Below are 13,870 nucleotides of genomic sequence, written 5' to 3'. Positions count from 1 at the left end.
CAGTACTGGGTCCAGTCCTCTTCAATATATTCATCAACGACCTGGACGAGGGGATAGAGTGCACCTTCAGCAAGTTTGCTGATGACACAAAGCTGGTTGGGATGCCTGACACACCGGAAGGTTGTGCCGCCATCCAGAGAGACCTGGACAGGTTGGAGATTTGGGCAGAGAGGAACCTTATGAAATTCAACAAGGGCAAGTGTAGGGTGCTGCACCTGGGGAGGAATAACCCCATGCACCAGTACAGGCTGGGGGCTGACCTGCTGGAGAGCAGCTCTGTGGAAAGAGACCTGGGAGTCCCGGTGGACAACAGGATGACCATGAGGCAGCAATGTGCCCCCATGGCCAAGAAGGCCAACGGCATCCTGGGGTGCATCAAGAAGAGTGTGGCCAGCAGGTCGAGGGAGGTCATCCTCCCCCTCTACTCTGCCCTGGTGAGGCCACACCTGGAGTACCATGTCCAGTTCTGGGCTCCCCGGTTCAAGAAGGACAGGGAACTGCTGGAGAGGGTGCAGCAAAGGGCTACCAAGATGATGAGGGGACTGGAACACCTCTCTTATGAGGAAAGGCTGAGGGACTTGGGCCTCTTCAGTCTGGAAAAAAGACGGCTGAGGGGGGACCTTATCAACACTTATAAATACTTAAAGGGTGGGTGTCAGGAGGATGCGGCCAGGCTCTTTTCAGGGGTGCCCAGTGACAGGACAAGAGGTAATGGGCACAAACTTGAGCATAGGAAGTTCCACCTAAACGTGAGGAGGAACTTCTTTACTTTGAGGGAGGCAGAGCCCTGGAACAGGCTGCCCAGAGAGGTGGTGGAGTCTCCAACTCTGGAGACATTCAAAACCCACCTGGATGCATTCCTGTGCAACCTGTTTTAGGTGACCCTGCTCTGGCAGGGGCGTTGGACTAGATGATCTCCAGAGGTCCCTTCCAACCCTATGATTCTACGATTCTAGGAAATGAAACAGGCCAGAGTTCATTTCTGCTGTAAACAGCTCCTTAACTACATTATATTTATTAAGAAAGGGTATCAGACACAAGTCACCATGTTCTGCTTGCCGTGACTCTGCACCATACTTTAGCACTACTAGTGGTTAAAATAGCGACAGTTAGAAACTGGCATGTAAAATGCAGTATGGAATCTCAACTTTCCTATGCATTGCACACTGGCTGTTGAAATCATATTAAAGCAGAGAAAATTAACTTTAGGACTGTAAAGCTGAACTTCAAAATGAAGTTGGCTCTTCTCTCTTCTTAAATATGCATACAGATTTTCTCGAGGCTGTTGTCATACAATTGTACGCTTTTATTACACATTAGATATTTGCTTACCTAGAAGATTAAAAAAAAAGAGGGGGCTTAGAGACAGGAGGACAACCAATAAAATTGAATTTATTTACTTCATAAATCTGTGAAACTTTAAAGTGTCCACAAGACCTAAAAGAACCCTATTATATATTCACCAACATAGACTTGGTTTCTAAAATTTATACACAAAAAAGCTCTCAGTACAGTTTCACCAAATAAAAGTAAAAATTAGCAATCAGTTTTGTCAGCAGGCAGAAATCACCTGCTAACACTCTGCATGACTGTCTTTTAGAAGCAAAGCATAAGACTTACACAATTTTCCAACAGTTCCTTCAAGCAAGAAAGATTCAAATGCCAAATGACAAAGACACAGTTTCTGTTAGGTTAGTTTGCAAGTTTTGATCTTCATAAAATAAACCACCAAGGTAAGTTCAAAGGAACAAAAATTATAGTCAGCACAACAGAGAAAAAGGCATGCACAGTTAGTGCCTTTAGAGTAAATAGCATAAAGACAGTTGACATCTTCACTATGTAACAAAAAAGTGGTCAGTTGAATAATACTGACTATACCCTTACAATTACTAACCTAAAAGTCTGATGGCTGACAGCATTCTAGATGCCAATTAGGTTACAGTAACATTAGCTTTGGATTTAGCATTCACTATTAACAATGAAAGTTAATCAATCTTTTCGAAAACTGTTCTCACTTTACAGAAAATTTGTCTTGTAAGGGTATGTCCCATGCTTGTTCTTAATCCAAACTATAATTTCTTGAAGTGCTACAAAAATAAATAAATAAATAAATAAATCTTTGAGTTACCTGACAAAGTAAAGAAAATAATGTGTGCCATTTGAAACTTTTAAGATGCGACAAAACTGAAAGACAGTCTGAACTTCAGAGGAAGCTACTCCTCACTGGAAAAAACTCAATGAATTTGAGAAAGTACTTACAAGTAGCTACATAATTGAAATACTTTCTAGGCTAAGATCAAAAGGAATTATTTGTACAGGTTGTGCAGTTGCTTGTGACAGCATTTGTAAACAGAGACCTGTGAGGCTTCACATGAACTGAGTAGAGCTCACAGACCAGAAACACAGAAAAGTAGTCAACACTTCTTGAGAAATTTCACTCGTTAGCACTGTTCTTGGATCCTGCTTACACCCTTCACACTGTATCTACTCGACAGAGACTAGAACAGAAGCTTCAGCTACTGTCAATGTGTTGAAAAGGAAATCTAGCTTTCTAGTGCCTGAAAGTAGAATTCACAAGGCATTCTATTTCTGCCGCCCATCAGTGCTATTAGTCGGCTGGTATTCTTCCGTGATACTACCCATGCCCACAATCAAATGGATTTGGTTTGATGTCCACTATATTCACATATTTGACTGCAAGAATCTCTGACAACTGAAGATATGGCTGAAATACAATTAATGATATGTATTGTCCACACTAGCTCAGAAGAGACATTTCATCAAACTATGACATTTTTTTAAAAGTTAGGAACTCCAGGTTTATTCTGTGTTGTTTTGACAACAGGTGCTTATCGGAAAGTTAATGGATAATCTGTCTTCATCTCGTCTTATAATGGGAACTTCTTTTAATCTTGTAAAAACCAAGGCCACCACTAAAACCACCAAGAATAACACATGCTTTGTTTATCCCGGTCATGCCTCCAATTTCCAGCAAGATTTCGATGTCCTCTCACACATATCTTTGATTAAGCCAGTAGCACACAAAGCTGTGCCACTGCCATTCTGCCAATGACAGAATAAACAAACACACACAGTATTTCCCAGACCCAACACAAACACTAAGACCTCAATACCTTGTCTTGTTTCCTGTAACATCATGCTAAAGTAAATGCCTTTTAACTACAATCAGCCACTTCAACTGCAGAAGAGCAGGAAGGGAGAATGGATTCTCTATCACAACTACCCCAAGTGAAAGCAGTTTAAAATCCACTTCTACCCACAGATTGTTCCCTTTCATGAACTATGAACTTCTGTCCCCCCAGATATAACAATGCAAACTTTGTGGAGCTGTGCTATAAACCAGATGGGTGGAGCAATCTGAGCTACCCTATGAAGTAAGTTTGCTTGCTCAAAAAAAACCCACACCAAAAAACCCAAAAACCTGTATGGATTACTTAAATCAAACAGACTCTACAGCACAGCCTAATAGTTATGGTGACATGGGAGCTATGAACTCCAACAGCATCTCCTGGAAATCCAGTTTTACAATGGACTAATAACTGTGAGACAGCAGAATATACCACTGATGAAGGAGAAGAATGAAAAGAAAGGGAAGAGAGTATTGCTGCTCAACTGCAAAATCCATTTTTCTTCTTTAATGAAACTAAAGATCTGGAAGAAATTTGATTATTGTATCAACTCGGAGCTTCAGCACCATTTGCTCGAAAGATCTCAACATTTCGGAAGAGAAGATCACTTCCAAAACAGCACAAGAAAATTATCTGTATCAAAAAAGATCAAAAACTTCAAGCTGTGTTGCACAGCACATCCATGATGAAAGAGATGCAACCAGACAGAAGCGCCCATCTTGAGAAGCTCATGATAAAACTATGGCAAGGGAAGACAGTGGGCTGAAACCACGTGAAGGTACTGACAACCAGCAGCACTGCAAGACAGTAGATATGCAGGGTTGGTTTGGGTTTTTTTCCCTTATATCCTTTATGAGGTTTTCACCTTGCCTGATGAGATGTCACCACACTTTGGCCAAACATCTACAGTTCAAAGAAGTGTTAGGCGGATCTGGTTATGATAATTAATGAAGAGGACATTGACTGCTCTAAGACAACTCTAAAATCTAGCTTACGTTTTACAAGGCTTGCCCAACAAGTTCAAGATGGTGACAGTCAAGAGACAGCAAGCACAAAAAAAAAAAATACCGCAAAGTCCACCTAAGTAAGTACAGAACAGCATAATCACCTAAACAAACAAAGAGGATGACTTGGTTGTAACACTGAAAAGGAACAACAGATAAACAAGAACTCTGGTTGTTACAATAAAGAACAAGCGCAGATCACAGAAGATACCACACCAGGGGAAGTGAAAGAACTTCATGTGAGCATAGAATAAGACTGAATTAAAAAAAAAAACAACAAACAAAGCTGGAAAGAAGTATTCCAGATTAAAGCACCTCAACAGGCAAAACAGCAGTGGAACAACAGGAAAGAATGAGCACACCTGGAAGAAAGCCTGGTATGGCTGTATTAAATTTACCTTAACATTACTCACAGCAGTTCAAGTTGAAAAATTTAGTAGAACGGGAGGTAAGTTAATAAAAGGGGGGAAAAAATGTGGAACTACAAGCACAGACAGCAGTAGAGAAGAAGAAATAATAATCGGAGAGTAGAAGGCAGTGAAGAATAACAAGAGGACAGTATTACAGAAGCCCAGAGAGAATAAGACATCAAGCTGTAGAGGATTACAGTTAGTATTGAAAGCAGCAGAGGTCAAGGAGGGTAAGAAAGGAGGGGAATCCTTGCAACTTGGCCAGGAGCCTGTAGAGATCTTAATGAAGGCAATTTCAGCAGAGCACAGAAACTGGACTGGAAGGAATTTAGTACAAAGAAATAGGAGAGAATGTACGACAACAAGTGTAAATTTTTCTGTTCCAGGAATTTGGAAGAGAAGGTAAGCAGACTAGAGTTGACTGTCAGTCTTAAGGATGGAGAACAGTAACTCAGAAAAAAATCAGGAAGGGCTTAAGATGGCAGCAAGACGTAAAAAACAGAAATATGGAGTTGAAGCAGAAAAATTGAATGAATGGGGCTTTGGGGTCAGGCTAAGCAGTTAAAGGCAGAAAAAACAGAGAGCAAACACAAGAATCCATCACTGTAAGCAGCAGGCAGGAGTGCTGAGGAAAGGTAAACATGCCAATTCTAATCAGTTTTTCTCTGGAAACCTTTAGATTCTGCAGCGTAAGAGATACAGGAAAAAGCCTAAGGCAGAGCTCTATACAGCCTGCAAAGCAAAAGGATCTGGGAAATGCATTGGGGGGTGGGGTGGGGGGAGCGAGGTAATTGAGTATGAAATAAGAGTTAGGAAGAAAACGTCAAAGAAATCTGCCTGGTTCAACAACCAGTCAGAGGTAGGTGCATTATCATAAATGAGATGAGGAGGTGGCAGTCATGAGAAAGGGACTTGGAGATGCAGTAATCAGATAAGATGGCTGGCAAAATCAAAACAGAAGTAATCACTTCTCCCAGAAACAGAAATGACGATTAGCAGATGAAGATCAAATAGGCTAGAGAGCTGAAGAATAAACTTGATGAGAAATCAACTTGAAAAACAAAGTCATACGGAATGAGGGTGAGGAGTCATGATAAGAGGACAGACTGTATGTCAAATACTAAGATGAAGCTACACACAGGGAGAAACAAGAAATGAGGCAACATGAAGGAATGTCTGAGGGACTCCTGCTCAGGAAAGCTTAAGAGGAAATAACAGAGGGGGGAGTATAAAGACAATGGTAGATGAGGAATACAAATTTATTGTTAATGATAAAAGAGAGGATAAGACAGACATGAGGCGTTAATGTAATGCTGTATTGTTGGTAGCAAGGTTTCTGCAATCGATATACCAGACAAAACTGTTGCTGATAAAATATTCAGCAAGTACCCTTTGATTTGGATTTCCTGAGAAGACGCACAATTGCTCATGGCTAAGGAATTAAGTAAACAACCATTTTTTATACTTCAGTTACATGTATGGGATACAAAGCTCAATTATTGTACCACATCTTGGTACACATAAGGAAAGCAAATGAAATGTTCAGTAGCGTACTATTAGCATCACACGCCCTGACAGTGGGACACAAAATTTCACTGAAAATCAAAATCAGTTAGTTGAAACATATGAACAAGCCAGATATTTAAACCATCTGATACTCTATTTCTTCTGCTTTTGGTCTCATGTTACCCACAAATAAGCCTGCATTTTCATTTAAGAAAAGAACGTTAACAGCGAACAGCGATTCAAATTCATAAAGAAGAGCTAGAAAGGGCCTATTAAACACTTAAGCAATTTGGATAGGAAGCACGGAAAATAAGGTTGGAAAAGATTTCAAAACACCAACTTCACTCTCAGTGCTCCAAGTCTCTATCAGCTTTCCTTAAGTCACTCCTGACAGATGTTTATCTAACATGTTTTTTAGCAAACCTCAAACAATACAGGCTCCACAACCTCCTCTGGCAGTCTACTGCAGTGACCGAACAATTTAAAAATCTTCCACTAACATTTGGCATATATTTCCCTCTCTGAAATTCAAACCATTTCTTCATGCACCATAAAGCTGATTGTCTTCCTCTTTGCAGCAAAATTTGCTGTACGGAAAGGATGTTCCCTATTGCAACTGGACAGCTCTCTGCAGTGTTTTGCATTGGAAGGACAGAGCCCTTATTAAAAAAAAAAAAAATTCTGCCTGAACGGATAAGCTACAAAAACTCATCTCTGTGATGAGTCATCTGGGACAGCAGAGACGGACTTTCCCACATAAGCAGTCTGCTGGAAGCTGGATTCAGCCACCGCAAGTGACACAGCCAAAGGAAACTAACATTTACAAGCAGGCAAGGCACAGCCATAGCATTAGTCATGATCACTCGTCCTACAGCCGTCAGAAAGGAGCCAAGCGAAAAACAGCATAACTGTGGTCGTGTTGTTCAAAGGGAAAGTTAAAATGGGAAGCAGAGCCGCAAACTGGAGCGCTGGGTGGAGCTCCCGATTGTGCCTTGCTTGGCAGCACCACTCTGGGGGAAAAAAAAGGAGTCAGTAAGGGCAAAGCAGAGCGGGGGGGGGAGGGGCAAGGAAGAAAAACCGAGCTACGAATAAGAGATGTGCATGGGGCCAGTCACACACAGGAAACAGGATGCAGGGAGGCACCTGAACCCTGAGCCGTGGAATAGGGAAGGGGCTGGGATCAGGACCGTGTCTCTTTCCAGAGGCAGTGGACCTGGGGGAGGCCTTAGACAAGTTTCCTCACAGGAGATGGCTCCTCTCCCCGGGGTGGGGCACCACGGACCCCACGGAAAAGCGGCAGGGAAGGGGAGGCAGTGCAGAGCTATTTAGGGGGGGGACGCATCGAGGCACTGAAGAGGGTAGGAGGGAGTGCAGAGCCATAGGACAGGGGTGCAAGGTAGTATGAGGATGGCAGGGCAGAGCTGGAGGCATGCAGCATGACCCCCCACGGGTCCCCACGCAGCCGTGGCAGGGGACTGGAGCAGGGTAAGGCAAAGATTGCAAAGTGATAGCGGGGTTGGAGGAATAAGGGGCAAGATGATGCGCATCCACACAGAACAGTGTGCAGAGCAGTGCAGAGGTAGAATTCCATAGAAGGGTGGGAGCAGGGCTATGGGGGTGAAGAAGAGGGTGCACAGCCGTAAGGGGGAAGAACAGAGCTATAGCAGGGAGCAAAACAACGCAGTTATGTGCATCAAGGCTAGAGGTGTGCTTGGGGGGTGGGAGGGGGGTGAAAAGGGGTTCATAGCCATGAAGAAACAGGACTATGGGAGGGGAGAGCAACGCGCTGACAGCCATGGGAGCGCAGAGCTGCTGGTGGGGCGACAGGGAGGGAGGGAAAGCAAGGTGTTCACAGTCATGGGAAATTCTGTTTATGGGGGATGCCAGTGCGTGTTCAGCCACGGGAGAGTGGGGCTACAGGTGTAGCGAGGGGAGGCACAGCCATAGGGGAGTGAGGCTACGGTGGCGGGAGGGAGCAAAGTGGTGCGCAGCCATGGGAGAGCTGGGCTATGAGGCGCTAAAGGGGACGCACAGCCACCGGAGAGCGCGGCTTGGGGCGGGGGGGGTGGTAACCGGGTGCAGAGCCATGCGACAGCCTGGGGGGCAGAGCTGGGGAGGGGTCCCACAGCCACGGGGGCCAGTGGGCCCGCAGGCGGAGGGACGGGGCCCGGCAGGGGAGGCAGGAGGGCCAGGGGGGAGCCGAGGAGGGAGAAGAGGGACAGCAGGGCCCGGCGGCGGGCGCGGGCCGCTCACCTGCGCGGCGGAGCTGCAGCAGCCCATGGCGTCCGCGGGTCCCTGCCCTGACGCTGCCCGCTAGGCGCCAGGCAGGCGCTGGGCATCCACCCGCCGCGACGGCCCGCCCCGGGGCGGCGGCGAGGCGGAGCGGAGGACCGCCGGGGAACCGCCGGGCCCGATCAGGCGAGCGCGGCTGCAGCACCAGCCCCACCGCGGCGCCCCCTCATCCTCCCCCCGCGGCGGCGGCGGCCGCGGCTGAGGGGAAGGGGCGGGGCCTGCGGCGGGCGGGGCCGGCGGGGCGGGGCCAAGGTGCTGCAGCGAGGGGGGTACCTGCCTGCGCGGGTGGCTCCGCCCCCGCTTCCGCCCGGCGCGCCGCTTCCGCTGGCGTCAATGGCTTTTGCCCGGTCGCCAAGGCGACGGCAGGGCTGGTGGCGGGCGGCAGGCTCGGCCCTCGGGCCCTGGCTGTCGCCGTTCCGGGGCTGGGCATGGTCAGACGATTCTCCCTCTTTTTTCCCCCTCGACCCCCGGGAAGAGGGAGCGCTGCCCCGTGCGGGGGCAGCATGGGGGGGCAGCTGCGTTGGGAATCCGTGCTCTGGGCAGGGTGGCTTCCAAGTGGCGGGTGCTCCCTGAGAGGGAGAAGGGACCTGCTTGCGTAGGCCTGTAGTATGTGTTTTGCAGGCACGAGAGGGGCTTGAGTTGCCTCTGCTTGATGGGGTGAGATGCTTGAGAAATCCAGTCTGGCAGGCCTGTGTCTTGTGCTCCCTTCAGCGTGGCTTATCCCACTCTCCAGACCAGCTCTTACCATTGGCACAACGTGGGGAGCACCCAGTCATCTGAAATGGTAGCCTTGAGTGATTGCAAAAGATGTGAGTGTATCCCCTGGAGTCACAGTTGATTGCCATGTTTTCGCAGCTGATGTTGGCAAGCTTTGTAGCCTTCCCAGAGGTGCAGATGCAGGTGTTATTCTTTTGAGGTGTATGCCTCGGTAACTGAAAAGAGATGATTTTGTGAACTACATCAGGATGACATTTGCTGCATAGTTAGCTGATCAGAAGTTCAGTCTCTGAACAGTACGCTGGACCATGTTCCTAAGCCATGCAGGCAGCAACAGATGCCTCACAGCTTCTGAACCAGTGAAGTAAATACATGGCTGCATCTTGTAGTTGTTAATGGCAGCAAACGCGCCAGCTTTTCTCAGAGTGAAAGAAACTCACAGTCCCTCTTAGCATAAACTTACCGTCCCAGCAGTTTTATTTGGACATGGCCTAAACATATTAAGTGATACTCTAAGTGAAATTATTTTTTGCTGAATCTTAACTCTAAAGCAAGTTTAATTCAATCAATGTAATAGAATATCCATGATTGGAAATAACACTGCAGTGACTTCAGTTTAAAATGATCCTTTGACAGGCAGAATGAGGCAAAGGAGGCCTTGTGACTAGGGAAGGAGTCTTGTTAGGCTTCCAAAATAGAACAAAAACTGGCATGTGGGTGAATTGTGAATCATACTTTCTTTTTTTTTTTAGCTCTTCTCAGTTTATCAGCAAGTAAAATCACTTCTCAAAATTTCCATATTTTCTAATACCTGGTTAAAATACCTTTTTACCACTTATATGTACATTGCCCTTTTTAGTCATTGTTCCACCCCATTCTGTCTTATTCAAAGGTGTGACCATCAAAGAACTGTTTTGCAGGAACGCTCTCCAGGAGGTATGTTTCTTTTGTGATAGACACAAGAATGGATAACAAGAAATCTGTAGTCAATTCTTGTGTAACTTTGGACATGCCCCTTCAGTTCCTCTGTTCCTCTTTTGCCATTTATAAAATTGCCTTTTGTCCCCATGTTTGTCTTTTTCATTTGCTTGGGTAACAAGAGCATGATGTCTTTACCAGAGATGTTATTTAGTCAGTCTGTTAAATAGACCAAATTAATTTTTTTTCAATAGTTCTTATGTTTCATTTAGGACCTCAAAGTGTTGTCATGGTAATTAAATACTGTCTCCTACTTTTTGCATGTAGACTAAACACGTTCAGCACTGTTATCAGCAGATAGCGATGGATTAAAGCACAGTCTCTGCCCCCCGCCCCCCCAGATTTGTGGACTCTTCAAAATAAAAAAAGGGCATTCTAGCCAATATTCAAAAGCTTTGTGCAGCTGCGTAGGGGGAATGGTAGCTTTACAGTGATTCAAAAATGCCAGTCCTTCATTGTCTGGGAGAGCCTTAATGGAAAAGCTTGTAAAGACATACCGGCTGTAGCATAGGTAACAGGTTTATTGTAAGTATGTGACAACTATTGAAAGAAATTGGACAAATCTGAGTGTTAGAAATAGTCACCAGAGTAATTGTCCTTATCTCTGCTCCTGGCCCAAGGAAATTAGTTGCATTTTTGACAGGGATGCGGTAATAGCAGCAGGGGTAGATGTCTGACTTTCATTAATTTAACAGTGCTTTGTTTGGCCAGTCACACAAAGGAGAGGAAAAGTTAAAAGGTTCTTGCTTATTCGTGATTTCACTTGCTTTTATATTTATTCAGATTAGGTGTTGGGGAAGAAACTGGAAGGGATTGAAATGGGAATTGCTGAATCTTAATTCAGTAATACAGAAGTTGAACTTTAAGCATACGCCTAAGTGCATTTTTTGAACTGTGCTTTATGGATTTCTTTCTGAAGCTGATTGTAATCTGCTATAAGGCATGGTTACATCACAAGCTGCTAAAGTGCAAATCAGACTGCCCAGATTTAATGTTAATAAGAATCTACATTTTTTTTCTGTAACAGATTTGTGTCTGCCCTTCTCCTCTCAGCCAAGAAAGATGAGCTTTATCTATATTTTCATTTCATTGCTAGACTCCGAATGACAAGTTAGAGTTTCTGAAGTATCATCTGATACTGAGAAAGGGAGACAGCAACAGAGAGAAGGCCCTAAAATGACAAAAATGCCTTTAGTACTTGGGTTGAGTAAATTGTAGGTTGTATCCAGAATGCTTCCCCTCTGGGAATTATGGGGAGGAGAAAATGAAGATAAGGAAACATTCCAGAAAAAATTGTGTGGTACTATTTATATTTCTTAGTAGGTCTAGGATCCTAACCTTAGGCACACGTATTTAAACACCTAAGGATTTTCCAAGGTACAAAACAATCTATAGCTTCCGTGCCATATTAAAGAGAGAAATACCTTTAAAATAGCAGCAGATAAAATTCAGACCATTTGGATATGTTCTGAAGTATGGATTTTGGGATGGAGTTTTCAAACAAGCTCAGTACTGGGCTAACTGCTCAATCAAGAGGTAGTCCAAACCTGGCCTTGCTGTTAATGAAAGGGAAAAGTTGCGTCATGCAGACTAAAAATGGGGTATTGTGCTAGCAACACATTGTTACAGTCTGTGTGTTCACCTCCCTCTTCTAATACACAAACTCCGATTATTATCATTCTGCTGACTTCTTCCACCTACCAATAAATCCGCACCTATGAATGCTTGGCAACCACTCGGCGTTTTAAAAAATCCTATGCTGTGTGTTTAGCCTCAGTATTCCTGTTTTGTTGGTTTGTTTGGTTGGTTGGGTTTTTTAAATCTATTTAAATACAGAATCACACCTATTCCCTCCATAATGTGCCCAGTGACCAAAAGAATTGTTAGCTTTCGTATTTGTGAAAAGGTTCACATGAGGTTCACACAGGCCCACCTCTCAAGCTTGCCATCCAGAGGGACCTGGACAGGCTTGAGAGGTGAGCCTGTGCAAACCACATGGAGTTCAACCAGACTAAGTGCAAGGTCCTGCACCTGGCTCATGGCAATCCCAGGCACAAATACAGATTGGGTGGAGTATGGCTTCAGAGCAGCCCTGAGGAGAAGGACCAGGGTGCTGGTAGACAAGAAGCTCAACATGAGCTGGCAATGCATACTTGCAGCCCAGAAAGCCAACAGCATCCTGGGCTGCATCAAAAGAAGCGTGGCCAGCAGGTCGAGGGAGGTGATTCTCCCTCTCTGCACTGGTGAGACCCCACCTGGAGTACTGCATCCAGCGTCTGGAGTCCTCAACACAAGAAGGACATGGACTTGTTGGAAAGGGGCCAGAGGAGGGCCACGAAGATGATCAGAGGGCTGGAGCACCTATGCTATGAGGACAGGCTGAGAGAGTTGGGGTTGTTCAGCCTGGAAAAGAGAAGGCTCCAGGGAGACCTTATAGCGGCCTTCCAGTACCTAAAGGGGGCCTACAGGAAGGATGGAGAGGGACTTTTTATCAGGGAGTGTAATGATAGGACGAGGGGTAATGGTTTCAAACTGAAAGAGGGGAGATTCAGGTTGGCTATTAGGAAGAAATTCTTTCCTGTGAGGGTGGTGAGGCACTGGAACAGGTTGCCCAGGGAGGTTGTGGATGCCCCATCCCTGGAAGTGTTCAAGGCCAGGCTGGATGGGGCTTTGAGCAGCCTGGTCTAGTGGGAGGTGTCCCTGCCCATGGGCAGGGGGGTTGGAACTAGATGATCTTTAAGGTCCGAACTGAACCATTCTGTGATTCTGTGATTCTGTGATTTCAGCAGAATACTAACAAAAATACAATGCCAGAAGGCATTCCAGCAAACGCATGGTGAATAGTTTGTCAGCCTGTCTCTATAAGCAATGTGGAGATAAAGCCCACTGACACACTCAGAGCCCCATGGCCTCACTATCTTGCATATCTCAGAATCCACCTGAAACTGGTCATCTTCCTGAAAAGTTCAACCATGCCATTGCACTTGTTTATTGCTGAGGAACTACAGCATGGGTGCTTGTGTCAAGTCACACAGGACACCAATTACAAAGCAGAGAACAGAACTGTATCTTCAAACTCCAGCTTGTACCCCAAACATCCTGTCAGTAATGAATTTTACTCAGTCATGGCAAAAGCATTCACATAATCCTCCTTTGCAATTAGAATGGCAGGATTCTTACAGACCTTTTCATCTCTGACTAAGAAAAGTTGCATATTGCTCAGTAAGTCTGAGCTCTCACAAGTTAAAGCTAAGATTTTCTTCTTGCTGTCTGTCTGACCACAGAGGAGCAAGTCAATTCAGTGAACTTACTGGGAAAGTCAGAAAACCTGCTGTGATTCTACTTTGTGCTGCAGCCCCATAAATTGGTCACGATGGTTCGGTTTCAATTTGAGAACTGGAGACTCCAAGGAAAGAGAAAGCAGTAGAGAGCTTTCTGAATGAATCAGGAAGGTGAAATTTTCTTTCCCCACTTCTGAATCAAGATTTTAGTCCATTGTACTCAGAGATGTAAGTTTTTGGTGAGAGGACAGAGCTATATGGTGGAGATCTGGTCCATTGGTGGCTATCAATAATGTTCAAGACCCATTAGAAGAATAATATTTAAGTGTGTTGGCAAAATGGCTTTCTAAACATGTGCTTTCTCCCTACAGTAGTCCATTCACACCACAATGAAAATAAAATAGATATCCTTTCTATATTAAAACATGTTGCTTTGCACTATCTCAAACCTGCTGGACTTCGTTCTGATGTTGGACACCTGTGCATGAAGAACTGTTTGAGTAGATCATTTCAGACAAGTGAAACATCTGTCA

General features: G+C 45.1%; 1 protein-coding gene and 1 long non-coding RNA gene across 3 annotated transcripts in view; one reads left to right on the top strand and one right to left on the bottom strand.

Annotated features, from left to right (window-relative positions):
- The window catches only part of SLC44A1 (solute carrier family 44 member 1), a 67,122-nt gene extending 58,576 nt beyond the window's left edge, over nt 1-8,546 (bottom strand). For both annotated transcript variants that reach the window (XM_074569847.1, XM_074569846.1), the window contains exon 1: nt 8,323-8,546. In XM_074569847.1, the coding sequence (XP_074425948.1) occupies nt 8,323-8,349 (27 nt within the window). In that variant the 5' untranslated portion in view covers nt 8,350-8,546. The remainder of the gene's footprint in view (nt 1-8,322) is intronic.
- Nucleotides 7,448-13,870, top strand: part of LOC141736122 (uncharacterized) — a 56,518-nt gene continuing 50,095 nt past the window's right edge. The window contains exon 1 of the long non-coding RNA XR_012584900.1: nt 7,448-7,554. This is a non-coding gene — a long non-coding RNA (uncharacterized LOC141736122). The remainder of the gene's footprint in view (nt 7,555-13,870) is intronic.

This window comes from Larus michahellis, chromosome Z (genome assembly GCF_964199755.1).
Source record: "Larus michahellis chromosome Z, bLarMic1.1, whole genome shotgun sequence".
Lineage (NCBI taxonomy): Eukaryota > Metazoa > Chordata > Aves > Charadriiformes > Laridae > Larus > Larus michahellis.
Note: the sequence above shows the minus strand (reverse complement) of the source record. Positions and strands in the feature narration are given on the sequence as shown.